General features: G+C 37.4%; 1 protein-coding gene across 6 annotated transcripts in view; it reads left to right on the top strand.

The window, feature by feature from the left end:
• BCAR3 (BCAR3 adaptor protein, NSP family member) overlaps nt 1-15,018 on the top strand; it is a 92,757-nt gene that overhangs the window by 63,781 nt on the left and 13,958 nt on the right. Inside the window, exon 1 of one of the 6 annotated variants that reach the window (XM_088169982.1) lies at nt 7,683-7,902. The exons of the other annotated variants lie outside the window; for them this stretch is intronic. Within the exon in view, the coding sequence (XP_088026108.1) occupies nt 7,819-7,902 (84 nt within the window). The 5' untranslated portion in view covers nt 7,683-7,818. Of the gene's footprint in view, nt 1-7,682; nt 7,903-15,018 lie in introns of those variants that run through there. 6 annotated transcript variants of the gene reach the window in all.

Here is a 15,018-nt window from a genome sequence, read left to right as displayed (position 1 = left end):
TCCTGTTCTGGTGATAGTATAATTTCAGGTAGTAGAATTTATTTTTTTTCAGCCTTATACTAGGCTTGTTTCTTACAATGTCTGCCCTTTCTCTACTTAAAAGGGGCCAATATTTCCTTAAGTATGTATGATAATTGTTCCTAAAAGCTTTCATAAGCCCAGGAAAATATAAAAAAATACTTAAGGAGTTACATATATTGTTGAAATTCAGCAGCTCTCAAGTATTCAGTTCCCCTGAAATCATGGTGAGAATCTTGCCCTGTTCATTGGGAGTTAAAGGAAACTTAACTTACCTTATTTGATACAATGCAGTTACTCATAGTTAGTGGTGGAATATAACATCCAAGTTCCAGTATTTTCTCATGTTGAATTTTGTTTGACCAACAGGCTGGTCTCTGAAAATAAGGTTGAGTCAGCAGTTGTGTAATGCATTGGCTGCAAAGTGATGAATAAAATGTAAGCTGGCATTTGCAGTAAATTATGCAGGAAGTATGATTCTACAGCTCTACAAAACAATGCACTTGCAGTCTGCTGTCCTAGTTCATGTTTCCCTAGAACAGTGAACCCCAAGTTAGCCTGTTCCTGTTAGGAGCCTTTTGCTCTTTCCCAGCCCCCTTTTCCAAAGGGCCTGGTGAGCTATAAGATCTGAGTTTTTCTGTGATTGGTGGGGTTTGTGGGTTCTTTTGGTTGGTTGAGTTTTTGGGGTTTTGTGGGTCAGGGATGACTGGAGGATGTACTGTGAGGAGGAAGAGAAATATATTTTCTTTGTGATTGATAATGCTTATATGAATTGAGTCAAGTGGATAGTGGCCTTTAGTTATTCTGGCCTTCATTGTGAAATCTTTTAGCAGTGCATTCCCCTCTCCTGATGCTGAAATGGAGTTTAGGGTATTTTGCTTATGGGAGCATCTTCTGTAGTGCTGAGGGTGCTTTAGTAAATATAAAATGCTGATAATTCTTAGAGCAGCAGGCATCCTGTCTTTGCATGTTAATAGTTAATCTTACATGTTATCCTACCATGGATTTGACCCAGTTAATGTCTGTATTCTATTTCTTCTGTTATTACTCATTAACTCTCAAGTGATGTCTGGTCTAGAGTCCTCAAAAACCACTGCATGTACTGATTTTTTGAGTTGAAAACTATAAAATTACTTTGCTCTAATTTCCTTGGCACCAGTAGTAATACTAGTGACAGTAGCTACTTAGTTGACCTTTTCAATACCTTTGTTAGAGGATCAGTAACTTCTCTTGGGTCTTATTTACAGATGAGAAATATAAGCTGGAAAGGTCTGAGTCTGAAACATGGAATAGAAGTCCTGGGGTACAAAAAACGGGTCTTATTTTGTCTCTAGTGATCTTGTGAAACTTGGATTTAAATGAATTACCTGTTTTCTCCAAAATATTAATCTCAGTGGCTCTCAAATGCTGACAGTTATCACAGAATGGTTTGGGTTGGCAGGGACCTCAAAAGGTATCCAATTACAATCCCCTGCACCTTTCATAAGACCAGGTTCCTCAGGGCTCCATCCAACCTGGCCTTTTGATAATATACCCAAGTCAAAATGTCCGTGTCAGTGAAAGCAAATACCGGTACATGGTGATGTGCATTTACTTTTCAAAGAAAGAAGTTAGAGTACTGTTGATCTTTCTTACTGTTGATCTTTCACTGTCTGTAAGCTCATGAGCCACAAGGGGGAGTGAGTATATAAAGTGTGGAGAGCTGATGATGATGTTTTTTTTCATTAAGCATTTTGGGTCCTCTTACTGATAAAGCCTAGGGAGGTAAAGCTCTTAGTCTCTGAGCTATGTTTACAGATAATAATTAGAATAAGACCGGTGCATTGTGTGTGTCTGTCCTGCCCCTTTCTGGAGACACGCTGAGATACAGTTTAGCCTGCAGAGAGTGCAGCAGAAGGAGCATTGGGACATTTCACTTGGGATGTCATCTACTGATATGTGCTGTCAAAGGAGCAGGTTGCCCTGACGTTTTTGTATGTCTGATATTTATAGAAAATAGGCATCTACACAAATAATGGAGCATGATGTTACATTGGCTGTCGAGAATACCTAGAGGTCATTTGCCTCCATGTCCTCAAATCTTTTTGTTAGTAAAACGTTGAAAGACTTTTGAAAAGCCAAGCTCTGGCAAAGCCCAAGTGACTTGTAAGTTGGTTTTTTTTTGGGTGCTATACATCTAAAATATACATCCTTTGTATAAAAGGGGAGTATTTTAGGGTATTCAGGAGTTTTAGATAATTAGCTGATTTTAAAGGTATCTGCTTACCCTGGAGAAGTAACACATTTTTTTCATCTTTCCATTATGTTTAGAATTGGTTTAAATCTCACACAAACAAGTACTTTACTCTGACAGAACTGGGGACACTTTCAAAAACAGAAGTCTGAAGTTAACAATTGTCTTAATGCCTTATTCTTATATGCAAGCCATATGCTTGGTATGCTGTCCAGCAAAGCTAGTAGGGCTAATGAAAGCTAAGTCAGCAAGAAAGAGAAACTGTGAACTAATTGTGAAAGAAAAGGAAATTCGTGCCTTTTCATATTTTTTTTTCCCCAGTCCAAGGAACAAATTGAAGGAAAAATAGGTGGGACATTACAAAATTATTTCTTGTTTGTACATGGGTTGGCAGACAGTAGGTGGAGCTCAGGACTACTTATGATAGTTTTTGGTAGGATTGATTAAACCTGCTGCTGGATTCATGATAGGAAGGTGTCTAGTAGGAAAGCCAGACCTACTGCCAGATCACTTTGAAAAAAAATTTGATCTTTTATAACTAAAACATATAAATCTCAAAGGTATTTAAATGTCTTAAAGTGCAAATCAGGACCTAGTGGGAAGCTCATAAGCAGGTTGGGCATTTATTTCTTGTACCTGCCAACTTGGGTTTTTATATGAGACAGATTTTCAAAGAGATTTATTCAAACAGCAGAGTGAACTAAATAGATGCAAATTCTGTTTTCTCACTGTTCCTGTACAACTGCAGTGTATTTCTGAGACTGCTTCACGGAACTCGATAGAAAGGAGGAAGAAATTATTCTGACCTCTCCCACACCACACCTTGCAATGCAAACAAGGGTAATTACAGCTGCAGCTCTATCTGTTGATTCATGATCAGAAGCTGCACCAACAACAGCATTCAGGAAGTGAGGTTATCTGAGAAAACATGAAAGAGTCAGTTCTGTTAAGAATTGAGACAGGAATGGTAGGACATGAGTTGGGAGATGGGACTTATGTGCCTGTAGACATTGGAGTTAGGAACAGATAAAAGTAAGCCTTCTGATAGTGTTCCTATCCCACTTAACAACTGTTCCGCTCTAAAGTTGGGCACTACTGTATTTGGAGGCATCTGCCCCCAGAGCTTTTATGTGCCATATCTGCAGGACTTACTGCTAGAACTAACTGGGAGTGGACATTATGAAGATGTTGTTTACATGGACAAATTATTTATCAGTTGTCCTGTTTCCTTTTTCTTACATTAAAAAGAACAAATAGCTAGTTATGGCAAAAACTCTTATGCATTAAATGAAATACGTTTCAAGTGAAGATCTAAGTTGCTTGATTTTCTTTGGGTTTTTTCGTTCAAGTTATATTCCTGTTTTACTTCCCTACAACCCCAGAGTTGCCATTTTGTAGCCATAGGCACTCAGACCGTAGTTAGCTCATTTCCCGTGCAGTGGGGACGTGTCCGTGTCCCTGTGCTGTCACTCGTTCAGCAGCAGCGCTCGGGGCTGGCTCTGGGCTGGATCTAATCAGATTTGTGCTCTTGACCCTTGTACACTGCACCGTGCCTCCTTTCATTTACAGCTGGCTTCCTGCCTGCATTGTTTACTTCCATTTAGTGCAGTGAAATGTAAAGCATCACGTGTGTTTCACTGATTTGAATGCTTAAATGAATAGAGCAGTGCAAAGCAAAATGGCAAGCCAACAATTCCCTCATCTAATTTAGTCTGAAATTATTTCTCTTTCTCTAATATGAATTCACAAATTATAATAATTCTGTGTTTGAATTCTAAGCACTTCTATGACCATGACTGGTTCAAAATAACCCATTGTAGCTCTGAAGACTGTTTTGGTAACTTCAGGCTGCTTGTGCATTTTCAAGCATTTATATTTTCAAGGAGGATGATTGCTTTACTTAAGCCACTTAAAATCTTGAAGCCATTTTTTTTGTGATGAGAGAAGAAGAAACTGACCTCTACTAAGGAAATTACTACTTTTTTTCTTGTTTGACCTGTACAATTAAAGCAGCCTAAGAAGATTCCTTGTGAGCAGGTTCACACTATGCTGTGTGAACACCTCACACTCCTGCATAGGCAATGTGCTCTTGAGTGAGGTGGACACAATTTAGGTGTGTCAAGGGAACACTGGATAATTTAAACTAGATCATGAAAATATTCTAAATATTTTTAGAGGCTTTGTAATAACAGATGGAGTTAGCAGAGACTCCTTAATTTTTCTTCCTAATGGGCTATTAGGAGCTCAACACAGAATGTATGTTCAAGTGTCCTTGAACTCATGTGGCCATGGATTCTGTGAACATAAAAATCCTTTCTTATTAAGCTTGGTTACTGAAGTTGTCAAAAATAATGTAGCCAGCCATCCACAGAAACAGAAGAAGGGATTATCAGATAATTTAAGGTTCTAGGAAGAATCTTGGAAAACAAAGAAATAAAGCTGATAGTTGACCTTTTGGTGCTGGAGAGCTTTTAAAATACATCAATAGATGACTTAGCAAAAGGATTGTATCTGATATTTCCAAGGTACAATAAAGGTTTGTTTCTCATGTGCAGAGACCAAAAACCCGAAGTACCATCAAAAAATTGATGGTCAGGAGAATGATAATGTGACTAAGCCATCCTGTTCCTCTGAGCCAATATTTTAAGATGTAAATCTTATCCCATATTATCACCCAGAGGTTTCTTACATACTCTTTGAGACTCTTTCCAGTAATATTAACTTTCATACTGCTGTATCACAATGTCTTGCAAAGGTTGTCATCCTTTCATTGAGCTATCTAGGCAGAAGTTATACTATCCTTAATAAAAAGAAAAATCCCATTATTTAAATAGTAAATTTTAAATGTTTTAAAAATTAAACTAAAGTATGCTTTTTTCTATTAGTTAAACTGTTGATAAAAAGCATTGGCAGCTGCTATATGAAATTGTACAGTATTAGTTTTTAAGGTTCATTTTTTCTGGCATTCTCTCAACATATGTAATTTTTGATTCTTTACTTCATTACAGACAGCAAATAAAGATCTGTTACCATTTGTATTAGACCTGCCACTCCAATCCTCCTTTTTTTGAAAAACCGGGGTATTTTTCCTTGATGATGAATGGGAACTTTCGATTAATTTTCATTATAGGTTTGTACATTGATAGGTCATTGTATTCCTCTCCTTTTTTTTTCCCCAACCTCATAAAGAGCTCCTATTTGGAGCTTCTAATTCTTTTTCAGAGCAGAAGTGGTCCACCTTATTTTGTACTGCTAAATCATTTGTTTCTGCTGCCAAAATAGCTAAGTCATCCTAACAGCCCTTCTTGTCACCTACTGTAGTTTGTGTTGCTTGTCCTGATAGTTTCTGTTCATGATATTGCAAGTGAAATCTTAGTGTGTGATATTAATACTGTCTTGCCAGCATTGTAAAGCAAAAACATCTTGCCTTATGCAGTCTTCAATTTCGTTTCCCTTTTTAATCATCCTTCCCTCCTCCAGTTTTAAAAACTTCCTTCCAGTTTTAAAATTGGATTAGGGTGATATTATGAGAACTTTTGATTGATATTCTTTAAAATACAGTCCTTAATGAGGTGTCTTGCCACAGTACCAGAAAATTTCAGTCAAGAAACAAGCATCACAGTTGAGGCTTTTGTGTTTGAAGTTTTGTAGGGTATCTTTTAATTTTCTGTTTTCTGACTACCTGCTAAAGCAATCTTGTGGAGTTCCTCAAAGTGGAAAAATAAATTAAAATATACTACAGCAGAGTGCAAAGAGAAAAGGAGGGTGCTTCCACTTTCCTGTTATATTATCTACTCATTCATTGTTTGAGTTTATCATAAAGTACTCTTTAGCAGGACTTTATCTTCAATGTCAGTATTTTCAACTTCTTTTCTGGCCAATCTTATATCTGTTTCTTGCCAGCTTTATTACTTTACAATCCATTTAATGTTCTTTCATTCCTACATTGTTTCCCTTTTCTCAGAAGAGTCTCTGGCATAACATCTCCTGCACATGGCCAAGTAGTCTGGCTGCCTTTGTGAGCATTCTGGGTTTGGTGCTTAACCAACCTGTGATAGGTACCTTCAAATCTTCAGTGGTCAGATAGGTAAGAGAACTTTGCACATCACAGTCCCATTTCCTTGCTATCAACACTGAGATTCCCTCTTCTTTTCAGATAAGCACTCCATCCAATTTTCCTTGAAAGGCAGTGCACATTTTGTCTTTTCTCAGTGCTGCTGCTTGGCTGTGTACCAGTTCCTATTGCTGGATGCAGGCACTGGGGGCACTTCAGTCAGTGTGGGAAGGAAGTACTCTGTTATTAGGTGAGAGTTACCTTGCAAGTAATACCTGAGGATATCATAAAGTATTTAATATGCGTCCTCCTAATTATGTAATATATTATGTAATTATTCATTTTAACCACTCCTTGGAATTAATTTATTCCTAATCCAAGATCTGAAATATCTGTGACTTCTGTGTTTTTTGTACAACCCAAGTAATAATTGATTGATCTCTTCAAAGTTTCTCGTTCTTAAGTGTTACAGATTGTCTTGTACCTCTCAATCCGGTCCGTTTGGTTTCCTTTCATCAAATCTCTTAACTAGGCTGCTCTGGAGGTGATGTCTTGTCTCTCACAGTTACCATAATTACCCAAGTTGTTTGCCTCTTTTTTGCCCTGGTCTTTGAGAGACCATTGAGGTATGTCAGGCAGATTCTTTGCTGATGAGCAGTTTGCTGACTGGTCAGTAAGCTATGGACTGTGCTGGCCAAGAGAACAGAATCACAGACATAAATAAAACTACTGTTTTTTATTTTGCTGTAGTGCTTACTTTTACTTTGCCAAATCAGACATGTTCATGAATTCAGTTCTTTATTTCTCAAGGAGTTTGCACAATCCCATGGGACTATCACCAAGATAAAACTGTCCACTGAGTTAATGCTTAAATGCTGAAGGTACCTTGGTTGCCTGATAATGACACTGACAATGTGTACAGGGATAGTTTCTTGCTATTTTTTCCAAGGACTGTCTGCCAGAAGCTCCCTAATTAAAAACAAACAGATTTATCATTTTCCTTGGTTACCAAAGCTCAGTTCTTACTGTTGTCAAACAGTAATCAACTGCTTTTCCTTTTTTTTTCCTTTTATGTGTGTATAATTGATGATGCAGGCAGAGATGTTGCACGATTGAACTGGAGCAACTGATTAAGCCTCTATCAGCTCTGAGAGACATTCAGATATTGTAACTCATCAAGAGGTGAAGTTTGGTTTGTGCTGATGCCTTAAACGCATCTCTGAGCCAAGGGATACCAAGATAGAGGAGCTAGGATTTCACTGGTGAGTGAAACAGATCACATGAGGATTCTGGCACTCTGTGCATGGCATGCTGGAAGCCAGCGTGCCAGCGGTCCCTGAATTGATGGTATCAGCTTCAGCTGTGGAAAATGTCCCAGACTGATACGTGAGTAGGGGGGTGTAGCAGCAGTGGCAGGCAGTGGTGACACTGAAGAGCTTGCTGAACCTCAGAACGCTGCTAGTAGTGGCTGCTTATCTTCAGTGTAGAGGAGCCACAGACAGCAGAACTGAAAATGCCGAAGGATTATAATGTTTTTCAAATGCTCATTGCAGCACTTTGCTGCTTTTATCATCGTAAGTCTATTATCAGAGTCAAGGTAGGTGCTCTTTTTCAACTACAGTGTGCTAGTCAGTAATGCTTTCAGTTTTCCTTTAGAAGTGTTTGTTTTTATACCATGGTTGGGTACAGAGTGTTTCTCTTTTAAGGAACACCTTTACAATTCACTGCTGACTCAGAGAGAAGCTTCAACAATGTGCAGTTTTATGAGCCTGAAGCTGGCTATCTTTATGTTTAGGGACTAAGTAAAAATGCCCTGATTTGGGACTTGCTGAGAAGGATTTTACCAGATTTTCAAGTTTTCAGCATTTAACTGATCAGACCATTTGGTTCTCTAACTTTTTTCACCTAATTAAGAAAAACACAGGCAGTTGTGCTCAGGAGCACAGGTGTTTTTTAAATGCTTCAGATAATTTTAGATTTGTCCTTATATTATAGATTGACAAAATCATTTACTACTAGGAAGGTTTGGGTTGGAAGGAATCTTTAAAGATCTAGTCCAACCCTCCTGCCATGGGCAGGGACATAATTTACTTCATCCAAAAATGCTCCATATGCACTGAAAGTACAGGAAAAGCCTTCATAATCATTTTGAGTCCCACTTACAGAAGGGTCTGAGTGACTTGGCAGTTGTAGTCATGTGGGGCATCTAACTACTTTTGATAATCTGAGAGTTACACTTAAACTTTTAAATCTTTTTATTTAAGATTAATGTGTGAATTGTTCTTTAACACCGTGGAGCACTTGCAATGACGAAGGATGTGAAGGTTGCTATTTCCTGGCCATGGCTTTCAAACTTTGATGGAAAGACATAAAAGCTGGGAACAACTGTCCCCTTCTCTCACCTTCAGTGATTTTGCTTTATAACTGTCCATTTCTGAAAGTGGGGTGTGGGGCTCAGTGTTTTGGGCACTCTGGAAAAGTGATTCTGATCAGATTGACTTCTTCTGACTGGGACAGATGTCAGCAATTATCATCACAATAGAGTGCTAAAGATGCTCTATTGTGCTGTAATTGATTTTCATTCTTGTTTTAAGGCTTAATTCTCCAGTTCTAGAACTATTCAAGTGACATTGGGGTTTATTGTTGGCTGTCAGAACAGTTAGAAAACTTGTTCTTGACCATGCATATGCCCTTTGTTTAACTTGGCATGAATTTCTAATACTTAAAATTTAACGATGGTGTTGTCATGGCAACTTTCCATTTAGTCTAATCCATTATAGTCTCTGGAGAAACTGAAACATTAATAGTGTTTGCTCTATGGAGGGTAAAAAATAAAACCTTTTATGTAGAAACAAATTACAGTTGGGATCTTTTAAAAATAATGTTCTATTTAAAGAGATTTGCAGCATTTAAAATAGATTTGAATGCATGTGTTCCAGTATGCAGATTTAGCAATGGTTAAATCTGATGAACTGCTATTTGAAGAAGTTTGGATGGTAGGGAACTGGGATGCATTTGCTGAAGAGAAAGTGCCTGTAGGTATAGAAACAGCTGGTGGTCAAATCAAGTAAGGTCTGAGCATTGGGGCCCAATGGTATGGATTCTGTGAAATGCTAAAGGGCTTAGGATGGTATGAACAATAAGATGGTATGAAATGAAGTAATCAGTTTTAATTTTTTTTAATTATTATTTTTTAATTTAAAAAAAGCAAAATCACTTTGTGTAATTAGATGAAGTTAATTCTTGATTTTAATAGTAATTACAAGTGTAATGAAATATCAAATTGATCCATAAATAAACATGCTGAAGTTCTCAACTACCCCTGAGAAATTCAGATTTTTTTTTCTGCACTGAGCTAAATTCATTATGTTATCCAATTAATTGAAAGCAGTGTGTGGCCAAGCTCAGAGATGCCTTGTTGTGTCCCACCAAAGCACAGGAAGCAGTACAGCACTTGAGCACTCACATTTTATAGCACTTAATTTTAGTGTGTGAAACTGAGGTCTCAACAGCAGATATTTGGTTTATTTTCCCATGCATTAATAGAAATATAATAATCAGTGCAGAACACCTGAACTTGGATCAACTAAATCTTCAGTCATGATGTGTCACATAGCTTTAATGATCCCATTTGGGTTTTATAGCTGTTTACTGTCAAGGTCAGCTTTTACATTGAAAGAAACAGAGAAACTTCAAGGCAAGGGGGCTCCTGTTTGTGTTTAAAAAAGAAGAAAGGAAAGAGAAAATACTAAATTGTGACTTGTGCCACTTGCAAGCCAAAATATTATTCTTTAAATTTGCATTTTTTTGAAGAGAAGAAGTTTTAAGACTAAATCAGTGGTAAATGGTGACTTCAAAAATGTCAAGGTCTAAATTAATGGAATCAACTTCACCACCAGACAGTTTTTTTAGTACGAGTCAGTATGGTTGTCATGATCAGAGGGAGGAGGGCCTTGAAGTTCAAGTATTTTCATTCTTAATTCTCTGCTATGATTCACCCTCAGCTGAAGCTGCACAAAAGGGGAAAGCCACTGCAGTTATCAGGGCTGCCAAGTTTATCACTTCCAGCTCGCTGATGTAGCACATCAGTCATGTCCCAATGCTGTGAATGTGACGTGGCTAAGAAGCCTTTTATAAGCAGCTACTTGCTGCAAGTGCCATCTCTTATCTTGGGTGAATTGCAAACACTTTTTATAGATAGTAGATCTTAATTAATATTTCTTCAGTGTGTGATGATCTAAATCTGTTCACTAGCATCCTCAGGCTTCATATATCCAGTTTCAGCATGTATGTGGAGGCAGTTGGATTTGATAACACGTGAGTTACATGTAATCACCACTCAGCATTGTCAGTCTGCCTTTTCAAAGTTAGATTTGTTATTGTTGGAGAGGTGCAGATGTGAAAAGACTGACTGCTCAAAATCATGTGAAATTTTGCATAGCTCCCCGAATTTTGATTTCCCATTGTCTTGTTACAGAGTTTGACTTTTGATGAGTCTTATATTAGAAGATTCAATTTCCCATAGTAATTTTATAGTTACACTGCAGTAAAAATTTTATTGTCTTCCATCATATATGTATATGTAGATAGCACAGGGTCCACTGGTACTCTGTAAGTGACTTATGTTTGATGGGAATGGGAATATTCTTCAGTAGGTATTTATGTATTTAACTTCTTGGTAGTACCTATTATTTAGGTGTGCCTCAGATTAAAAGAAAAAAAAATAACAAACCCCTACATAACTGCTAACATCATTTCCATTTGGAAATGCAAAGCTCTAGGGTCATTGAGGTAGGGGGGAGATTCTGATTTGAGTAACACTCAACTCAGGATTTCTCAGGATCTGTATTCCAGAAATGAAGCTCTCCTAGCTCTGAATGTGGTTCTGTAGAAATGTAAGGATTTGTTTTAAGTGTGGTGGTGTACTGGAAAATGGTTGTTGAGTCCACTAGAATTAAGTTTTCTCATTACCTTCACTTAACATTAAACTGATCTTTCTACTAAAAGAGGTTTTTAGTTCCCTCATTCTAAACAAGTATCTTGCTTTATTAGTTTATCATGGTTTGAGCCCAGCTGGCAGCTATACACCATACACTCACCCACCCCATCCCGTGCCCTGGAATGGAGACGAGAATCAAAACTAAAACTTCTAGGTCGACAAAATAATAGATTATTAATAGAAATGAAGTAAAATATAATACTAGTAAATAATATTGTAACAAAGAGGAAAAACAAGTGATGCACAATGCAGTTGTTCACCACCCACTGGCTGATGTCAGACCCTGTCCCTGAACTCCTGTCAGCCCTGCTTGAAGGTAATTCCCTATTCTGTATAATGGGCATGATGTTCTGTGGTGTGGAATATCCCTTTGGCCACTTCAGGTCACCAATCATGGCTGTGCTCCCTCCCAGCGTTTTGTGCACCTCCTCGCTGGCACAGCATGAGGCACAATGAATGTCCTTAACTTAGGATAAACATGACGTAGCAACAATCAAAACATCAGTGTGTTGTCAACATTGTTCCCACACTGAATCCAAAACACTGCACTGTACCAGCTACTGAGAAGAATTTAACTCTGACAGCCAAAACCAGAAATAATTGGCCTCTTCTGTGAACGCCTGGCAACTTTTGTTGTTCATAGTAGCAGAGTGAGAATGTGCTCATGATGGAGTTTATTTGATTTTAAAGAGCCATTGCAGTCATGGGGAAAGTTTTCATAATAATTTATCTTTTCATCAGTAACCTCAGAAGTTGTCACCTGTTACCTAAAGAAGCATGTGGAAATCTTGTAGCTTCAAAGTTGCCATTCTTCTGTATTAATTCATCCCTCTGAATAAATCACCCATTCTGTACCTCCTCTTACTTAACACAGCACTTGTTCTAGCCTTGTGTGAACTTTATGCCCTCTAGAAGGTTAGAGAAAGCTGCCTCTGAAGAACATTCCACAGCTATGGTTCAATTTCTAAGTTAATCAGAAAATGGATTCCTGTGTTTAGAAAATCCCTTTCTCCAGTTAGTTCTTTCTCAAAATAATACCTATTCAGAAATCACTGTCTATGTTTTTATTTTGTAAGGCCTTGGCCAATGATGTTGCTTTTCTGTACAGTAGAAAATAAGACTGACAAGAATGTTTTTGAACAATATTGGAGTGTTTGTTTCTACATGTAAATGCTCAGTGCAATTGTGTTTTGTTTGGTGGTCAGTTGAGTTATAAATGAAATTATATACATTGTCCTCATTAAAACATCTTACCAATTAATGTAATTGTATATTTTTAAGTGCTTGTATTCATAGTGCCAGATAGGCAGTCTGATTAGGGCTGGCAGAGGATTACAGACTGAAAAGATCTCTGCAGCCAGTGAATTATATATTGATCCAGAATTGGAACTTTGACAATAAAATGTTCATTTTCTGTATGAACAAGTTGACTGCTCTCTAGTGGCTTGGAATTAGAGGAATTTCATTATTTCCACTTTCCCAGATGTTTTTGATGTCCAGTGTCTGTGTGTCCTCTCCCTTATTTCTTGTTTCCTATCTATGTCTTCCTTCTTGGTATTTCCTGTTCTTGCCCCAGTGTCCCCTTCATATTTTCTGTTGATTGGTCTTTCTGTTAACTTACCCAATTGCCTAAAAGCTATGAAAATCTCACAAAAATTTAAGTTTTCATGAATCACAAAGTTTTTCCCATCTCCTCATATGTTTGGAGGCTCTGTAGGACCTAGTGATTTTACCCAGTCAGAAAGTCACAGTTCAGAATTCATGGTGTACTTAAGCAAATATAGCAGGCCTCCAGTGCTGGAGAAAAGATGGATTTGTGAGAAATCTGAAATAGGTTTGGTTTAGGTGGATTCAGTACATTTAATAAAACTTTAAATAAAGTACTAAAATTTTGGGGAAGGTATGGACTTTCCTCCTCAGTCAGATCATGCTTCAGTTTTCACAAAGCTGTTCTCTTTTATCCCTAATAACCATCTATTCTCTTTTTCTTTTCTTCCTGAAGCCTTCAAGGCAACAGGAAATCAGGTGATTCCAAGGCTGCCTGTTGGGCTCATTTAATTGTCACCTGGCAGAGCTGTGCAAAGCACCAGGAAGTAATTGAGATTGGATGGAAATGTGGCCCCCTTTAGTCTTGTACCTGTAACAGTCCTTGGCTGTGCTTTGTGTAAATAATACTTTGCCAGAAGGATACAAAGAGAGATGATGTGAATTTTGCCTTTATCAGTGAATGAGGGCATCTAGCATGACAGATTTTGGACCATTTCCAAAGTGTCTAAAATTAAAAGTTTTTCCCTCATAATTCAAATTGTTTTAGGGAAAAAAAAAAAGAGGGAAGGAAAAGAGAAAAAACCCACAACCAAACAAAAACTCCAAAACAATAAACCAAACACATCATCACCTTAGGGAGGAATTAATGAATGACAATACAGAAATATTTTGTTTATTAGCAACCTCATATAGTAGATTATTCAGCACAATCTAATGTGATAAATTCTGGTAGCATGGCTGACACAAGAATTTGATTTGGAGAGTGCCGAACACTCATATGAAAGTAAACCCTGCGATGCATAAGCAGCAGATTATTGTGAGAAATTCCCATTAAAATACATTCACAAATTTCAGAGACACAGCATATTGTGGTAAGCCAGTCAATTCCTCTTCAAATTTGCTCTAAATGAGATCATAGTTTGATTTGATGTTTTATTTTCTTAAACTTTGATTATTTTCCAGGTTTTGGTATGCTAGATTAACATTTATCTGGGAAAAAAAAGTAAAATAATATGTAACATTATGGATAGCTTGTTACATCTGTAAGCATAGTTTCCTATTAGATTAATGGCCCTGAAGTAGAAATCCTTTGTGAAATATAATAAACTGCCAAGGAGTTTCTTAGTTTATAACTATTGACCGAAGTATTTTCCCTCCTTAAGTCTTGGCTCTCTAGGTTTTCCATAGTGTATGTAAATAGGATTGAGGGCTTTTGCTGGAGAGTGATAATATTGTATTAATAGGTGGTTGTATATTTTTATTTTAAGAACCTGTTCAGTGTGGCAGAAATATCTTAAAATAAAACCAGGACTGGAAACAATGCAACTAAAATTGAACAAACAGTTCTGGAAAGCACACATGAGGAGTTCTTTGTAGGCCAGGAAAAGCATCTGTACTTCAAAACAGTGACTGCTGACTTGATTTGCTTTTTTATTCCAGGGATATCTGACAGGGTCGTTACTATTAAAGATCTCAAAGTTTTTAAATTGGAAGCTTTCCTGTGTTGCTTCAGCCATGTTTTGTTGCAAAATACATGGAAGTCTTCCATTTTTCCCTAGATTATTTTTAAATTTCTTTTTACCATCCACTTCACTATCTAGCTGTAAATGTAAATTCAGCTTTCTTTCTGTCATTGAGTAGGAGCCAACAAAGTGTCTTAAGCAAAGAAATAAAACAAGGAGATACTACTAAATGAAGGTTTGTCACTATGAAGTTAGTGCAAATTTACAGTCTACCATTGCTGCCCATTAACTTCTGGGTGCTATTAGGAAATGAGGCTGAAGCATCTGCATCATGCTGTGTGGAATAAGTCAACTTTCTTTTGAAAGAAATCCCCCTGGCATAGCTAATAATGGTTGTAAGCCAAACCTCTTCTTTCTTTACAGGCTCCCATGCATGCACAGGCTGTGCCTAGAGTGGTTTTTGAGCCTTGCATGATGTGCAGTT

The sequence above is a fragment of the Sturnus vulgaris genome, chromosome 9 (assembly GCF_052056855.1).
Source record: "Sturnus vulgaris isolate bStuVul1 chromosome 9, bStuVul1.hap1, whole genome shotgun sequence".
In the NCBI taxonomy this organism is placed as follows: Eukaryota; Metazoa; Chordata; class Aves; order Passeriformes; family Sturnidae; genus Sturnus; species Sturnus vulgaris.
Note: the sequence above shows the minus strand (reverse complement) of the source record. Positions and strands in the feature narration are given on the sequence as shown.